Source organism: Musa acuminata, unplaced genomic scaffold (genome assembly GCF_036884655.1).
Source record: "Musa acuminata AAA Group cultivar baxijiao unplaced genomic scaffold, Cavendish_Baxijiao_AAA HiC_scaffold_1137, whole genome shotgun sequence".
Taxonomy (NCBI): Eukaryota; Viridiplantae; Streptophyta; class Magnoliopsida; order Zingiberales; family Musaceae; genus Musa; species Musa acuminata.
In genome coordinates this window covers 2,929,934-2,944,630 of record NW_027021349.1, presented here as the reverse complement: position 1 = coordinate 2,944,630, position 14,697 = coordinate 2,929,934, and the positions used below count along the sequence as shown (strand labels likewise).

Genomic DNA, 14,697 nt, shown 5'->3' with positions numbered 1-14,697 from the left:
TTCTCGCTTTTGCGTCAACGATTTTGACTCCAAAAGCTTCTCCAAAACACGTAATTCAAAACCAATATATCGCACGAATAACCTGGCTCTGATATCATTGTTGGAGAATCTTGGGGGCGATATCATATGCGAAGCGAAAAAATAGAAAACAAAATCCTCAATTCTCAAAGATATGTTCGTCGTCGTCCGAAGATTGATGCGAAAAAATCCGTAAAACTTAAAATTACGTATAGAATATATATAATATATATATACATATGTATATGTATATATATATATATATATATATATATACAGTTGTGTTCTCACTTGGTCTATCAGTTGGGGCAGCCTCAAGATTATTTAATAGATTTGTCCAATATATATTTTATTTTTATATTATTATTATTATTTTTATTTAAAAAATAAATTAAAATATAAAATTTTAAAACTTTAAGGAATTATATATTTTCCATTTGATGGACTTTCTTGAAGAATATACACAACATTTGAAATATTTTTATTTTGATTAAATGTTAAATTATATTAATATTTAACATTAATATATGTAGAATCTTTTTTCTCGCTTTTTCCCAAATTAAGAATCAATTTGGTTCATTCTTCTTCTATAAAACCTTTAATATGTTTTACCATTTGATATAATAAACTTCTTGGTAATGCCAATTTAATTCCAGCAAATAGTTCTTAGAAACGTGCAGTCAAATTCATTTGGGAAAATTATGTTTGATACTTTTAGCATTGAATAATATTTTACCTGCTAGAGTGGTTGTCTATCCAATATTCTTTTTTATTCTTATTTTTATTTTCTCTTTTATTATTTAAAAAATAAATTAAAAAATTAAAAATTATAAAGTTAAGGAATTATATAATTTCCATTTGATGGACTTTCTTGAATAATATAAACAACATTTGAAATATTTTTAATTTTGATTGAATGTTTTTAAATTGTATTAATATTTAATTTTTCATTGATGTTTTTTAGATTAAATCGAGTTAATGCTTGAAAAGTTGAGCCTTCAATTTTAATTTTTCTTTTTTTATTATTATTGATAATTAAATTAAATTTATATTAGAAAATATCAACTGTGTAAGATATCTGTATATATATATACATATACATATATACATATACATATATACATATATATATATATACATATACATATATACATATGTATATATATACATATATATATACATATACATATATATATACATAATTGAATTCTGTCGTCATCTCCACCACCGCGGATCATCCTTTGATCTCCCGGTGAATTGCAACATGTTTTGGTTTTCTATCTTACTGTTGTTGCAATTTAATTATCCTTATTCAAAAATTTAAAAAAATTATTTTTATATTACTGCATAAACTTTTCATCGTAAAGTTTTCATCTCTACGACGAAAGATGCATCGTAAAATTCCAACCGCATAATCTTGCTATTACGTTTTTTCTATCCAAATCTCTACAAAAATTTTTACGATAACTTTGACACTTCATATATATATATATATATATATATATACATATATATATATATATATATATATACATATATATATATATATACATATATATATATATATATATACATATATATATATATATATATATATATATATATATATTCCGGATCTAATCAGGCAAATCTCCTGTACATGATGGTAACTCAGTACATGTCCATGGATTTATAAGCTGTGTTTGGCTGGTCAATATCTTCCCTTCTGAGCTGCTCTTAAAAGCTAAAGTCTACTGACAGAGTCACAGAGCTATCATCACAACCCACAAAGCCCACATGTCATCTTTTACTGTGATGAAGTACAGAAGATGGATGATGAGCCACAGCTCCGTTCCCTCAATGGTCCCTCCCATGTCCGTCTGCTAGCTTGGCTGCTTTTACTGCTTACTGTTAAGATACAGGACAACCTAAGCGTGGTCTTATTCTATCCATGACTGAGAGAAGGGCTCTTCTTGTTGCTTCCCACGCTGTTTCAGTTATTCCTGTCTCCTCTTCAATGGGTCGAGGTCGAGCCTTCTCTACCGCAGTTCTTCTTGGGAGTTGATCTGACATCTGCGGAAGCAGATGGCTCAACAGGTGAACGCATCCTCCTTCTATTTCCATGGGGATTTCTCTGCACGCTCTCCCCAATTCATGCATGATACTGCTAATACTCCTTTCTCTTGTTCTTCTCCATTTCTTCTCTTTGTCGATCCATGACAGGAAGGAGGTTGGCCTCTTGGGTTGCAGCCAGTGAACGTGAGGATCGGTTTAGTCAGGAACGTTGGCTTCTCTGGCTCTCATTCCTTCAGGACTCTCATCACTGCTTCTCCAAGCTCATCTTCTAGCTCTTCATCTGGCTTAGATACGGAGGTAAGAACGAACATTTTCGTACTGCTTTCCCATCGAAGACTTCTCGAGGCCTGTCTTCTTTAGGGGGATAAAGAGTACATGTTCTTCCACCCTGTCACTTGGTTTCTTTATGTTGCCCTTTGCATGCCTTCCCTCATGATAGCCTCACAGCCATCAGGCACGCCTCATTATTCCACATGGTTGTCAAGATTGATGTGTCTGTTCATTTCGTTTAATCCCCCCTCCCCTTTTAATTCTCTGGAAATATTGTAGAGTATGCTACAGTGGTCCTCTCTAATCTTTGAACAACACATCTTTCCACATGTCTCTCTGCGCAGTCCACCGGATCTTTCTTTCATGATCGTAGCAGCACCCTCGGCAGCCTCATCGGCATCACCAGCATCCTCGATCTGTCGAACAGGTCGCTTCGGAGGAGCAGGCAACAGGAGAATCCAAGGACGAACAAGAACCGCAAGACCAAAACCTGGTTCTCACTGTGCGCGAGAACTCAGCTCAGCGGCGACGTAACCGACGCTTCTCCATCCCTTGGCTCCTTCCTCGAGGCAGAGAGGAGGGCTAGCAATGCTCGTCAGGTGAGGAATGGTGTTTCGATCACGTATGTGCTCGAAGGGTTGGCCGAGAGCCGACCTGCACCGGAGCCGAACACTGTCTTCTCCGATGGCCTCGTTCTTCCACCTCCTCCTCAGTGCCCTCAAAGCGGGACTCATGCAGTCTTGGGTCTTCATAGTGGCCATTGCTTTGCATTGATGTTTCCATGTGTGGCTGCTCAGTCTACAGAATGAAGGATACCATCAAGCTCAAATCCATTTTCGATGGACAAAGCAAATTTAGTTGCATCATTCACCAAGAAAAAGTACTTGTAAGATTCTTCACTGTGGATTTTTATGTGACTTAAGGAATTCAATACCCCAAAGGAAGTCATATTTATTGATTTGCATCCTCAATTATAGCCATGCATTTGTATTGGGATTGCAATTTCACAGATTGTCGCTTCAAGTTGCATCGATCTCGTCATTCTCAGTACTTATGGTCTGACTTCCAAACAGGTTAGATCTACATACAGTGGCTTGAATTGACCACATTGTTGCAGTCTACACCAACAAGCAATCCAAAGAACTGCTTCGTTACTCCGTCTCATTACCTCACGCCTTTGGCGTAAGAATATAAAATGATATATCTAATATAAAATAAATTCTTGATTACCTTTTATAAAAAAATATTTCTTTTTAAAATAATTTAATTAGATAATCATACATTTAAATGCCTAAGTTATTAGAAAAGGATCCAATATATACACTTAAATGCTTAATTTATTAGAAAATGATCCAAGATATATTTAACATCTGCACTTAATAATTTTTAATTAATTAGTGAAGAATCACACTTATCACCTTCATGTAAATGTTACATTAGCCCAATCTATGCACATCTTTTTAGCCAAAAAATAAAAATACATATGGCTTAAATTAAAAGCTATATTTATATTTAAATGCCAATTTCAAACGTATAAAGATAAAGCTAATTAAATCTGAGCCATCCGAAAAGTCCATGACGATTGGACGGTCGAGATGTAGTTAAAGGGTATTTCCGTAAATAAATTCTTCACCGCGTGTGTTAAAAGTCGGCGACCCATTCGGTTCACCTTCCTCCGTCATTAGGGTTCTTCGGCGGCCGCTACGGTTTCTTCGGCTTCCCGGCGGTGCGAAACCCTTTCCTTTTCTTGTTCCTCTGTACAAATTTTTGTTCCTTTCCGTGGTAAGGATAGAAATTGGATTCTGATTGGCGTCTACCTCATAAAATTTTCTTGTATACATTCTTTCTCGTGATCTTTTTTCCCCAATCTTAGCTAAGCTGAGTTTTGATTCGATAACAAGTTTATGGTTTCGTATATTTCGATCTATTATTGTGGATCTTTACCTCTGAATTCTAACGTTCTTTTTGAGTAGACCGAAGTGATGGCTCCTCCACAGCCGAACACCGGTCTCTTTGTGGGACTGAACAAAGGTCATATTGTCACCAAGCGAGAGCTGCCTCCTCGCCCTTCGAACAGAAAAGGGGTACGTAGACGACTGGCTTCACATTTTCTTTTTGCTGATATTCGATGGAAGTCTGCTAAACTCTGAAACAAAAATGTTGAATTTGGAACATATCTCTTTCCCTTTTTGATGCATAAAGTAACACGCTTTAATCGTATCATACATACCTAAGTGTCAGATCAGAGAGTTGCTATTACTTATTAAGTTGTTGATGATCTGTAGTTGTGTATTTCTTTAATATAATAGAATGTAAGCATCTGGTGGGATTTGAGTTGTCAACAAAACTGGTGTTTCTGTTCCTAAAGTTGAGTTGCTTGGAGTCCTCTTTTGATGTTCTCAATAATTTTAGTTCTCTGTAATGATATGTAGTGGTGTATTTCTTTAATATAATAGAATGTAAGCATCTGGTGGGATTTGAGTTGTCAACAAAACTGGTGTTTCTGTTCCTAAAGTTGAGTTCCTTGGAGTCCTCTTTTGATGTTCTCAATAATTTTAGTTCTCTGTAATGAGAGCTTAAAGTATCTGCTTTCTTTGGCAAGAAAGTAATGGTTCAGGAAAGAAAGAAGGGTATAAAGCCCCTTGTAGTGGTAGGAATGAATGAATCTCACATTTCTCTGTAATTTTAGTGCTCTGTAATGGAGTCCTCTGTAATGAATGCATCTCACATTGCTGGTTGTGATTCTTAATGTACATTAATCTAAAATTTGATTATCGAAGGGTGTTCCACTCAAAAGAACCAATCCAATTGTGCTTGTTGGTTCCTGATCCAATGTTGTGCTGCATGTTTCAACTTATGGTGTGATTTAACTCTCTTTTTCAGAAGACAAGCAAAAGAGTGCATTTTGTTCGAAATATAATCAGGGAGGTTGCTGGATTTGCTCCTTATGAGAAGAGGATTACTGAGTTGCTTAAAGTTGGAAAGGACAAGCGTGCACTAAAAGTGGCAAAGCGAAAGTTGGGTACGCACAAACGGGCCAAGAAGAAGCGTGAGGAGATGGCTAATGTCCTTAGGAAAATGAGGTCAGTGTTCAAAATTTTCCTTCTCATTTTTTAGTTTCATAGTATTGGAGTTTGTGTCATATTGAGGGTTAATTATGAGTTCACCATAGACAAATGTATTATAGGTATCTTTTGTTGCTAGAAACTTTTAAAGTGATCGGTGGACTTGGTTATAATTTCAATTGCCTGAATCAATTATCTGATGATAGTTCATACATAGGCATCTTGCATGATTCACTTAAGTAGTCTGTCTAATTGCTTAGAAATGGCTAAGAAACAACATGGAAAAGGTTGTTAATCCACAAGTTTTCACACCAGTTAAAAATCAAGTCTAGGTTGTTCTGCATTTGGTGTCTGCTTTCTATTACGACATATAATGGGGTTGAATATCTGTTGAGTGTTATTACTTGGCATAATTTTCTGTAACTTATATACTAATATGTGGTTTATGTGGATTTTAAATACTCTTATGTTGTTTCATTTCATGTGGTCGTATAACCTGCAGGTCTGCTGGAGTGAGTGACAAGAAGAAGTAATGCAGTTCATAGCTTCATTGTCGTAGCAGGAGAAGATGTGCCAATAATTAGACCCCCTAGGGTGACTTCTCTAGCGTCCCGTTCCTGTGTTCTTGTAGCTGAGTGCCTGACTATTGAGGATATATGAATTCAAGATCTCATGTAGGATATTTTATTTTGATGTGGTTCAGATATATCTGTTTGATTAAAAATTAGCTACATTCGGATGGCTTTTTCATGGTTCTTTATTCAGAAATCGGCAGTATCTTTGATACGGAAAATTATAAGTATCTGCAAGCTGAGTATGAAGTTCATGCTTAATATATGCACACAGCTTGTCTTCGATGACATTCTTTTGGTTCTTGCAGCAGGTTTGCTGCGATCTTAAACAATTTCTGAACAGCTTTTGGGCTGTATCACAGGCTTTCATATAGATTCTCTGCCAACAGTGTGATAGCTTTTCTTTTCCTTCATAATCTGCGTAATTGCTTATGTTTGTCAGAGCATTTGAGCAGACTTGCTGCACCATTCTGCATTCACCAGAAAGAAACTTTGCAATGGAAGCAAAGAATCAGTCATCAGTGGAGCATTAATTTTTTATTGATGAGACAATAACAGTTTGAGTAAAGTATAAACAGATGCGGATTGATTCTTCAGTAAAAAATCAAAATCAAAATTGGTCGCTTTATATCAATATTTAGAGAGATTTATTCTTAATTTGAGTGAAATAATAATAGGATAATTAGAATAAAAATAATTTGACGTCAATTATTTAGATGAAAATTATTATAATTTTTTTAATCTATTCTATCAAATTCAAAAAGAATATGACACATTTTACCAAGAAAAAAAATTATTATTGAGCTTTTATCAAATGACATCCCACTAATTAGTTTTTTATCTTGAGATTTTTTTTATTAAATTGATGAAAAAGAATATTTCAAAGCCTAAGAGTTTAGGAAGCAGTTTACATTAAGGTCATAAAAAAACCCCACGTTTTGGTCCACTTCGACGGCCAACAAACACATAAATAACACATTCTCGCCTCACATTTACTGTCACATCGCGTGCATGAGACAGGTCCGCTCGGGCAGCAATAATAATAATGAGCAGCAGCAGCGGCAGTAGCAAAAAGTTCGGGGGAGGCAGGCCACCGACGGGCACGCCGTCCCTCGCCTGGTCCTGCGTCGTCGTCGTCGCCTCCCTCCTCGCCGGTGCCTCTCTCGTCCACAACATCTACAAGCCCGACCTCGTCAGTCTCCCTCCTCTCATCTTCTCTTGCTAGAAATAGCACGTCGATTCTTTCGCCCGCCTTCTGCTCGACGATATGTCGATGAGAAGCCCGTTCGCTTTTGCAGACTTTGCCGCCGGTGGATCCTCCCGCAGCCGGCGAGAATAAGCGAGACGACCCCAAGTAGCGAGCTGGATCGATCAGTGGATTAGATCTTCGTAGTGAATCGTTTTGCTTGTTTCGATTTAAGCCAACAAATTAGTCCTTTCGTTTTAAGACTTGCGCATAGCTGTAGCGTACTCTTTTATATTGTAAGAAACGAGGGCTGCTCTTTTGCTTCTCGGATCCGTACGGGAATAGTAATGTTGGGCCTGAGGTTCCCGGGGCGGCGGAGATCGTCATGGGAGCTCCAGCGATCTGCTCTCGTCTCTTGCTCCCTCGTCCTCCTCTCTCAGTTCGCCCTAGCCATGGTTCCCCGGCTCTTTCCTTTCCTCTCGCTCCTCGCCATGCTCCCGATCGCAGGTCTGTCTCCATCTCTCCGTCCGATTCGAGGTGTTGACCAAAAGAAGAACTTCTCTTCATAACTGACCCGATCCTGTTGCAGCTATGGTTATGGTGGCGACGATTCTCTTGGGCAGATGCTGGAGGCGTTTTCTTGGTATTTCTGCATCAGCTCCAGCTTTCGTCCTCTTCAATATACTATTCCTGTGGGGAGTTTATGTCAGCACGATTCGGCAAGGTAGTTTAAATTTAGTAGATCCGCTTCCAGGTGTTATGTGTGTGTGTGTGTGTGTTGCATAATTGTGACTTATCTTCTCTCGCAGCCATCCCTTCGTTATTGGATGCCATTCTCAATGCTGAGTGTGCTTTACTTCTGTATGGTCTTTATAGGTGAGCGTCGTTTCCATATGCTTTCCTTTATTTTTAGCTTACCTTTTAACTATCTACTTTGGATGCCTAATTATGGTGCGGTGGGTCAGTTTCCAGTGGGATGAATTGGAAATTCATTGTCTCTTTTATTTTATTTTCTTGTGGGCTGAATTTTAAAATATTTACATCTGAAATATTTAAGTTTGATTGGAGGGAAAGATCAACCTTAGCTTCGAGTGAATAATCTCGAATTATTTCCAATTTATGTATTGCTTCATTTTTTAGAGTGAAACAAAATTCATCTTTAACTAAATTTACAAGAATACATTATATTAATATGTGAGTTTCGGTTAGTTCGTATGACAACAATTCCCTCTTTTTTATTGTGGCACCACGGTCATGTTGTTGGTCATTCATTTCTTTATTGGTGCTGATGCACTGAAGATAGAATCCGTGATATGATATGCCTGATTTATTCTGTATGACAAAAATTTGGGAACATGACAATGTGTCTAATACCCACTAATTTTAACTGCATACAGCAACTAACTCAACAATGTAGTGAATCTTTAAGTTTTTGAGCTGCATTATAAGGCAGGCGTAGTGATCGTTTTACACTATGGTGACTTCAATATGCAGCAATTACATGTAGTACTTATTGACTTATGTATCTTTTTTTTTTTTTCAGAATACTTTCTGGTGATCCTGGAATGGTTTCTTATAACTCTTCTCCTGTGGAGTCTGGCCAGAATGACTTTGCTGCTCTAAATGTTCTATATGAGGTTTATAATAAATTCTATATCATCCTTTCATATTTACTTAGACGTGCCATTTTAATCATTACAACTAGATAGAACCATATGATAAAAGTACTTGTATAAGTTCTGAAGGAAACTTCCAATTCTTGTTCCCTGGCATGTTCTATTTGCTAAAATACTATACTGTTTACCTAACCAATACTTGCATTATTTGTTATCTGTGCTACTGCTTTTGCAATACTTGCTTATATTATGCCCTTACTTGCTTGGCCTTTGATGCTCATTTTTAAGGAATCTTGTCGTAGTTTAGAAGTTGGGAGATGATGATTCTAAATACTTAGGCAAAAGCTTGGCGTGGCTTATTTATTTTAACTGATTTGGTTTCATTTTTTGAACTTCTTTTAGCAGAACTCTCCATCATTTTCCAGAGTTAGATATTGCAAAAGTTGTAAATCAAGTATTAAGGGATTTGACCACCATTGTCCTGCTTTTGGGAATTGCATAGGTACTAAACATTTTAATTGGTCATTCATGCTGTAATTTGTGGGTAGTGGCTTGTTAAATGTAATGTGTTTCTCTTTTTTGCAGGTCGGAAGAACCATCGTCTGTTTATTATTCTTTTAGCTGGATTTCTTATTGCTGAATCCTCCTACACAATGTGTTCAACTAAGTGTATGTACTCACATGCACAAGTCACTTGGTTAAACTTTCTATCTTAGAAATTATGATTGTTAAGGATAACTTATTTCATATATAGGCATGTGCAGTCATTAATTCTGCTGAATTCTGTTGAGTTTGACAAAAAATGTCATGGCAACGTTAATTGTTACATCTTTACATGATTTATTTAAAAGAGAAACCTCATATCTCTTTTTGTGCAAATCTCAGAATACTTTAAATGAAAAAGATAAAACACACTTTTCTTTTATCTTCTATTATATTTTCTTGCTGTTTTTATTATGGGTGTGGTCACATGCATATTCAACAAATGGTTCTAAGATTGAGAAATTATATGTTGTCAAGCATTTACAGTTAAAAATAGTAGGTGATTGTTAGAAATCTCTAATCTATCGATATAATTGTTTCTTTAAATTTATAATATTAATTTATATATACGGAGAAGTTATTGAAATAGGGAATTATGACTAATAGTAGATTTTGATTCCTGTTTATCTTTTGCTTTTCTATTACTGGATTTTAATTGGTAACTTTAGCGAGATGAAATTAGATCTTACAATTTATATCGGTAGGATCTTGCTCATAACAATATATCTAATCTTGGTTTGGCTAGATTTATCATATTATGATCTGTCTCCCATGGATATTGTTAATTATATAGGTACTTGAATTTTAGTATCATTGACTCTTTCTTTCTTTTCCAATTTACAGTTCTTACAAAGTCTGCTGATTCACAGAGGATGGAGGTATCCTTGCATCACAGTATTTTCTTTCTATCGTTCATATAAAATCATATTAATAACTGATTAACTTATGTGATGACGCTGATCTTAGTAAGTCCATTATATGCATTTGCAGTTTGTTCCATGAATTTTGTGAGTTGAGTAACCATGATGATTCTTTTTCCAAATGCTAGAATCAGGAAAACTTGAATGTCTTGTAGGAGTTCCCTTATAGTTAACCCTCAATTGGTTCTTCGTCATGGTTACAAGCAATAAGGGAAAGTATTCATATCTGTTCTTGAATGGATATCTTTAATTGCTGTCTTTTTGAGGGAAAGTAAATGTTGATTCCAAAAACTCATCAGACCGACGTTTCCCTGTGCAAGATCCTTCCAGATAACTTCGGTAAAAAACAGTTTTTGTCCAAGTTATTGTTCTGATGTCTGTATTGGAAATGCTTCTAAACAATACATTCAAAGAGTCCAGTGCCTCTTGGCAATCCTTATAGACAATTGTATAGTTAATTTTTGGATTTGGTTATCGAGATATAAACAACTAGAGATGAGTATAACGTACGAATTGATTAACTTATATCTCTCCACAGAGCATTCATGCTAGCAGCTTGGTCATCAGTACGACGCTTTTCTGCATCCTCCAAGTGCTATGGCAGGTCTGCTGCTGTATCCCTGACTTCTTGCAGAAAAATACTTATTTTCTTCTATAATAAGATCATGTGGACATCAAATCCATTCTATTCATGGTGAACTTATCTTGATACTGTAATTGCTGAATGATGAATGTGCATAATTTGGTAAATGCAATATTTATACATCCAACTGGTACCATAAGTTGGAACCATCAGTTTGTTGTATGGTTATGTTGTCAATCATTTTTGTACCTCCTTTCATCGCCTGAATTTCACTCTATTCCCTTCCAGGGTCCTTCCTAACTCTTTGTTTCAAAGTGCATGTTTAACCTTTTCTCTTTTCCGAGAAATAGTGTCCCTCAAGTGATAAGGACCAATGACAATGCAACAGTCAAGTTGGTTTGGTTAGCTCTTCCTTTGAAGCTGTCCTTCATTATAATATTTGATATTCTTTCTGCCCTTCCATCAAACACTATTGATTACAGATTTCTGGTTTCAGGTTTAGTGGCAAAACCAAGCAAAAATATATGGGCATGTACCTAATTACCAGAATGCCCCAGACCTGTGATCTTGCCTCAGATAACTGTACCTGTTGTTTTAGCAGCAATCCAATATGGGCTTATGTTATCTTAGAAACTATAGCCCCTTGATATTCTAGTTATCTTTTCCTACATCTAAGGTTCCTAAATCAATTGCCAGAGCACACATTAGTTACATAAGAAAATTCAATATGTTTAGGGAAAAGGTAAAGCTTCCTGCATGATGGTTGTGCCTTACAAAATACAAATGCTGATTGTCTGCTAGTCTTTTATACATTCTTATCCGTTTTATTTATCTGCTATTTATTGAATTTCTGTTACCTAACAGATTTTATTCTCGTTTACTAGGTGGTATTCTTGATATGGCATATTTACTGCATCTGCTTCAACATTAAAACAGAGGAATGGGTAATCCTGAAAGTCCTGTTTCATAGTGCCTTGCTTCAAAAATTACATTTTTATTCCATGCTTAACTGGGGAAAATCAAATGCAGATCAACTGGAAGAGGTATCCTGAATTTCAACTTGTCATGGAACCTCAACCAGGTCATTTCCCATTTAAGCTTAATTTTCATTTCGTGTACTAATTACCTTTTTTTTGGCTGATGACCAAGTTCTCTTGTTTCATTTATTAGGGAGCCCTATTGTACAAACCAGGTTCACCAATCCGTATGATAAAGGTCTTCTTGGTAACATCCTAGACTTTATAAAATCAAAGGATTAAAAATCCATTACCTCTCTTGAAGCTACATACTACATGACTATCCTGTGTCGGAAGGTGCTGCATCTTATTTCTATGCCCACGATGTTGCTGACCATATCACCGATATCTTAAGTTTGAAATATCAGTGAGTTTCATTTCACTGAGCGTATGCTTGTGGATCTCCTAGCATCAAATAGTCTTCCTGCAGAGAGGAGAATCAGGCATTAGGTGTAATAGTGGAAAAGATTTTGTTTCTGTTGAGCAGCAGAGTGAAGTAAAGAAGATTACCAAAGTTTGATTGGCAGCTGAATCTCTAGAGTACAAATTGGTATGGAGTATTGATCTAGATGTAAAGATTATTACACATTCATCATTTGAGTATTCAGCTTTCTGCTCGGTATTTTTTGCGATATCATTCTGCTTTCAGCCATGTGTGTTTTACATCTAGAAATACTTGCATTGGTTTTTTCATTAGATTCTCTATGATTTGTGTTAGCTCTATTCTCATAAATTGTTTTGACAAGATAAACATGCAATGGAGTCTAGAAATGGATGTGGATTTTGATTGCTGACATTTCTATCACATAGAAATGTCAAAAGTTGACGGCTACATCACCCATATGCAATCATTTGTTTCGGGTAGATGTAGAGAGAAATGGTTCATTGAGTCTAAGAATCAGTAACTAAAACAAAATTGTTAGATCTATATATTTGATTTAAAAATTTAGAGATTTTAGCGTCTAAATTTCTCAATTTAGGGCCTGATTATCACTGCTATTTCATAGTTTATCTAATTTTCCATAGTATTTCTTCTATCTAATTTAGTAGTGTCAAGCTTGACAACTTCTGCATTGTTAGATAATTCCCACAAAACAAATCCCATGACTGATATATATATATATTTTTCAGGTTTTTAGGAATTAAAATAGAACTGACTACATGTTTTATGTCTCACATTATGACATCAGAAGAGAATATAGAATTAATTGACATATCCTGGCTGGTAGTTGTTTCACTTTTATGTTGCATTTGACTCTTCTTAGGAAAGATTGTTATTATTATTATTATTTGCTTATGTTAACTACAAAATATAAGTTATATTTAGGATCACCAACCCCATGATCAGTTCCTAGAAAGATTAAATTAGGCCTTTGACCAATGTAGGATTTCCAACTGATAGAGGATATATGCATTGTAAGTATATTAAAACTGGCAGGTCCATGTCAATTAAATATAGGAAAAAGTGGATCTGGGGGTTAATGATTAGGAGGAAGAAGCAACTAGCCAAAGTTGCAGACAATTTAGTTGTAAGCATGGGTGGACAAGGCTTTTGGGATATGCAAGTCTAGTACGAGTTGCAATTCTCTTTATCAGCTTTGGCCTTTTTGACCCAAAAGTCTTGTCCTTTCGGGAAATTATTGCCATGGAAAATCTGCCTAGTCTTTGACTCCTATATAATACAAAATTAATAATAACTTGATCGAAGATACTTGGAATGAGTTGGATATAATATGTATCAGACCAAATTGTGCTCCATTTCTCAATCGCAGCCCATTGCATGTTCATGTGAATTTTATCTCCCCAAAGGAAGCGGGTGCACTCGTATAAAGTTGGATTTTTATCTCTATGAAAGTAAAATATTTAATCTCGTTTCTCCTTGTATCATCATCGATTCTGCTAGTGAAAATACTGTACGTGCTCAGTGATAAATCGAAATAAAGTAGAGTTGCTCAATAGTAAATCTTAAGTTAATGACGTTAAATGTTTCACTTTCATAAGTATAAAAATCTTAATATATTTTTTTAAAATATAAAGATTAAGATATTAAAAATAATTATGCTCTCTTTGTTTTTGACTTAAATATAAAAAATTATTACTGACTTAAAATTCTTTGCCCATAAGCATTGGTGGCATTTCTAAGTGAGCTAAAAAAATTTTCTGGATCAAAAGATTCCACATGTAGAAAAAATAAATATATTATATTATTTGTTTTTTAAATGTCCGGTCAAGAGACACCAAACTAGATAGAACATAGATATGAACCTCTATAGAGAGGCCGAATCAAATAATTGACCTATAAAGAAAAGGGCACATGCAGACATCTTATCAAACCCCAAAGTCCTATCAACGTCCATATCGGTGTGAAGACTCACTCATTCCAAGCATCGCTTACTTTCTAAGATTCCATTTAAATGTGAGTCTAAAACTTAATCCTATATTGAATCGATTGTTACAAATCTTCTATATAATCATCTGACTAACCAAAGAGTACGTTAAAAAAAAAAAAAAGTGTTCATTCTAAATCAAAGTAGACAAATTTTGGGACTATCACCAAAATGTTTTTATCTCATGCTAACCCTTTTCACATTAAGATTAATTCGTTAATTTTGGAGTCGGTTTCCACGAATTGTTTGTTATTGCCGTCTTAGATGTGTACTTCATAATTATGACACAATAAAAATATTAATTTTATATGTTGTTAATAAATTATTCTTTTTTAATCTTTCATGCTTATGCAATCTCTGATAGAAGATAAGATTTTTTTAAGAAATCTCTCTATTCTATTGAGGAAATCCTCTATTCTGTTGAGGGAAATCCTTTCTCCTAATCGAGAGGGAATATGTTAATGTA

The 14,697-nt window shown here is 35.2% G+C and overlaps 3 protein-coding genes across 6 annotated transcripts; all 3 read left to right on the top strand.

Annotated features, from left to right (window-relative positions):
* The first annotated feature begins 1,920 nt into the window (after window positions 1-1,920).
* Window positions 1,921-3,314, top strand: LOC135670998 (uncharacterized protein At3g17950-like). The gene is made up of 3 exons (XM_065178821.1): window positions 1,921-2,094; window positions 2,221-2,370; window positions 2,688-3,314. The coding sequence occupies exons 1-3, from the start codon at window positions 2,083-2,085 to the stop codon at window positions 3,150-3,152; spliced, it is 627 nt and encodes a 208-aa protein (XP_065034893.1). The 5' UTR covers window positions 1,921-2,082; the 3' UTR covers window positions 3,153-3,314.
* Window positions 3,315-3,991: 677 nt separating this feature from the next.
* Window positions 3,992-6,158, top strand: LOC135586527 (large ribosomal subunit protein eL36x-like). 3 transcript variants are annotated; one of them, XM_065178861.1, is made up of 4 exons: window positions 3,992-4,069; window positions 4,317-4,427; window positions 5,227-5,426; window positions 5,911-6,158. In XM_065178861.1, the coding sequence occupies exons 2-4, from the start codon at window positions 4,326-4,328 to the stop codon at window positions 5,939-5,941; spliced, it is 333 nt and encodes a 110-aa protein (XP_065034933.1). In that variant the 5' UTR covers window positions 3,992-4,069; window positions 4,317-4,325; the 3' UTR covers window positions 5,942-6,158. The 3 variants fall into 3 exon arrangements, with proteins under 3 accessions (XP_065034933.1, XP_065034934.1, XP_065034935.1); XM_065178862.1 differs by having other exon boundaries at window positions 4,020-4,125; XM_065178863.1 differs by having other exon boundaries at window positions 4,031-4,069; window positions 4,324-4,427.
* Window positions 6,159-6,980: 822 nt separating this feature from the next.
* LOC103999802 (uncharacterized) lies at window positions 6,981-12,478 on the top strand. 2 transcript variants are annotated; one of them, XM_009421664.3, is made up of 12 exons: window positions 6,981-7,172; window positions 7,279-7,673; window positions 7,756-7,890; window positions 7,976-8,042; window positions 8,710-8,803; window positions 9,185-9,284; window positions 9,368-9,451; window positions 10,169-10,203; window positions 10,784-10,849; window positions 11,713-11,772; window positions 11,858-11,909; window positions 11,999-12,478. In XM_009421664.3, exons 2-12 carry the CDS (start codon window positions 7,514-7,516, stop codon window positions 12,085-12,087), a joined length of 942 nt encoding a protein of 313 aa, XP_009419939.2. In that variant the 5' UTR covers window positions 6,981-7,172; window positions 7,279-7,513; the 3' UTR covers window positions 12,088-12,478. The 2 variants fall into 2 exon arrangements, with proteins under 2 accessions (XP_009419939.2, XP_065034827.1); XM_065178755.1 differs by lacking the exon at window positions 6,981-7,172 and having other exon boundaries at window positions 7,376-7,673; window positions 9,188-9,284; window positions 11,999-12,230.
* Window positions 12,479-14,697: the final 2,219 nt, after the last annotated feature.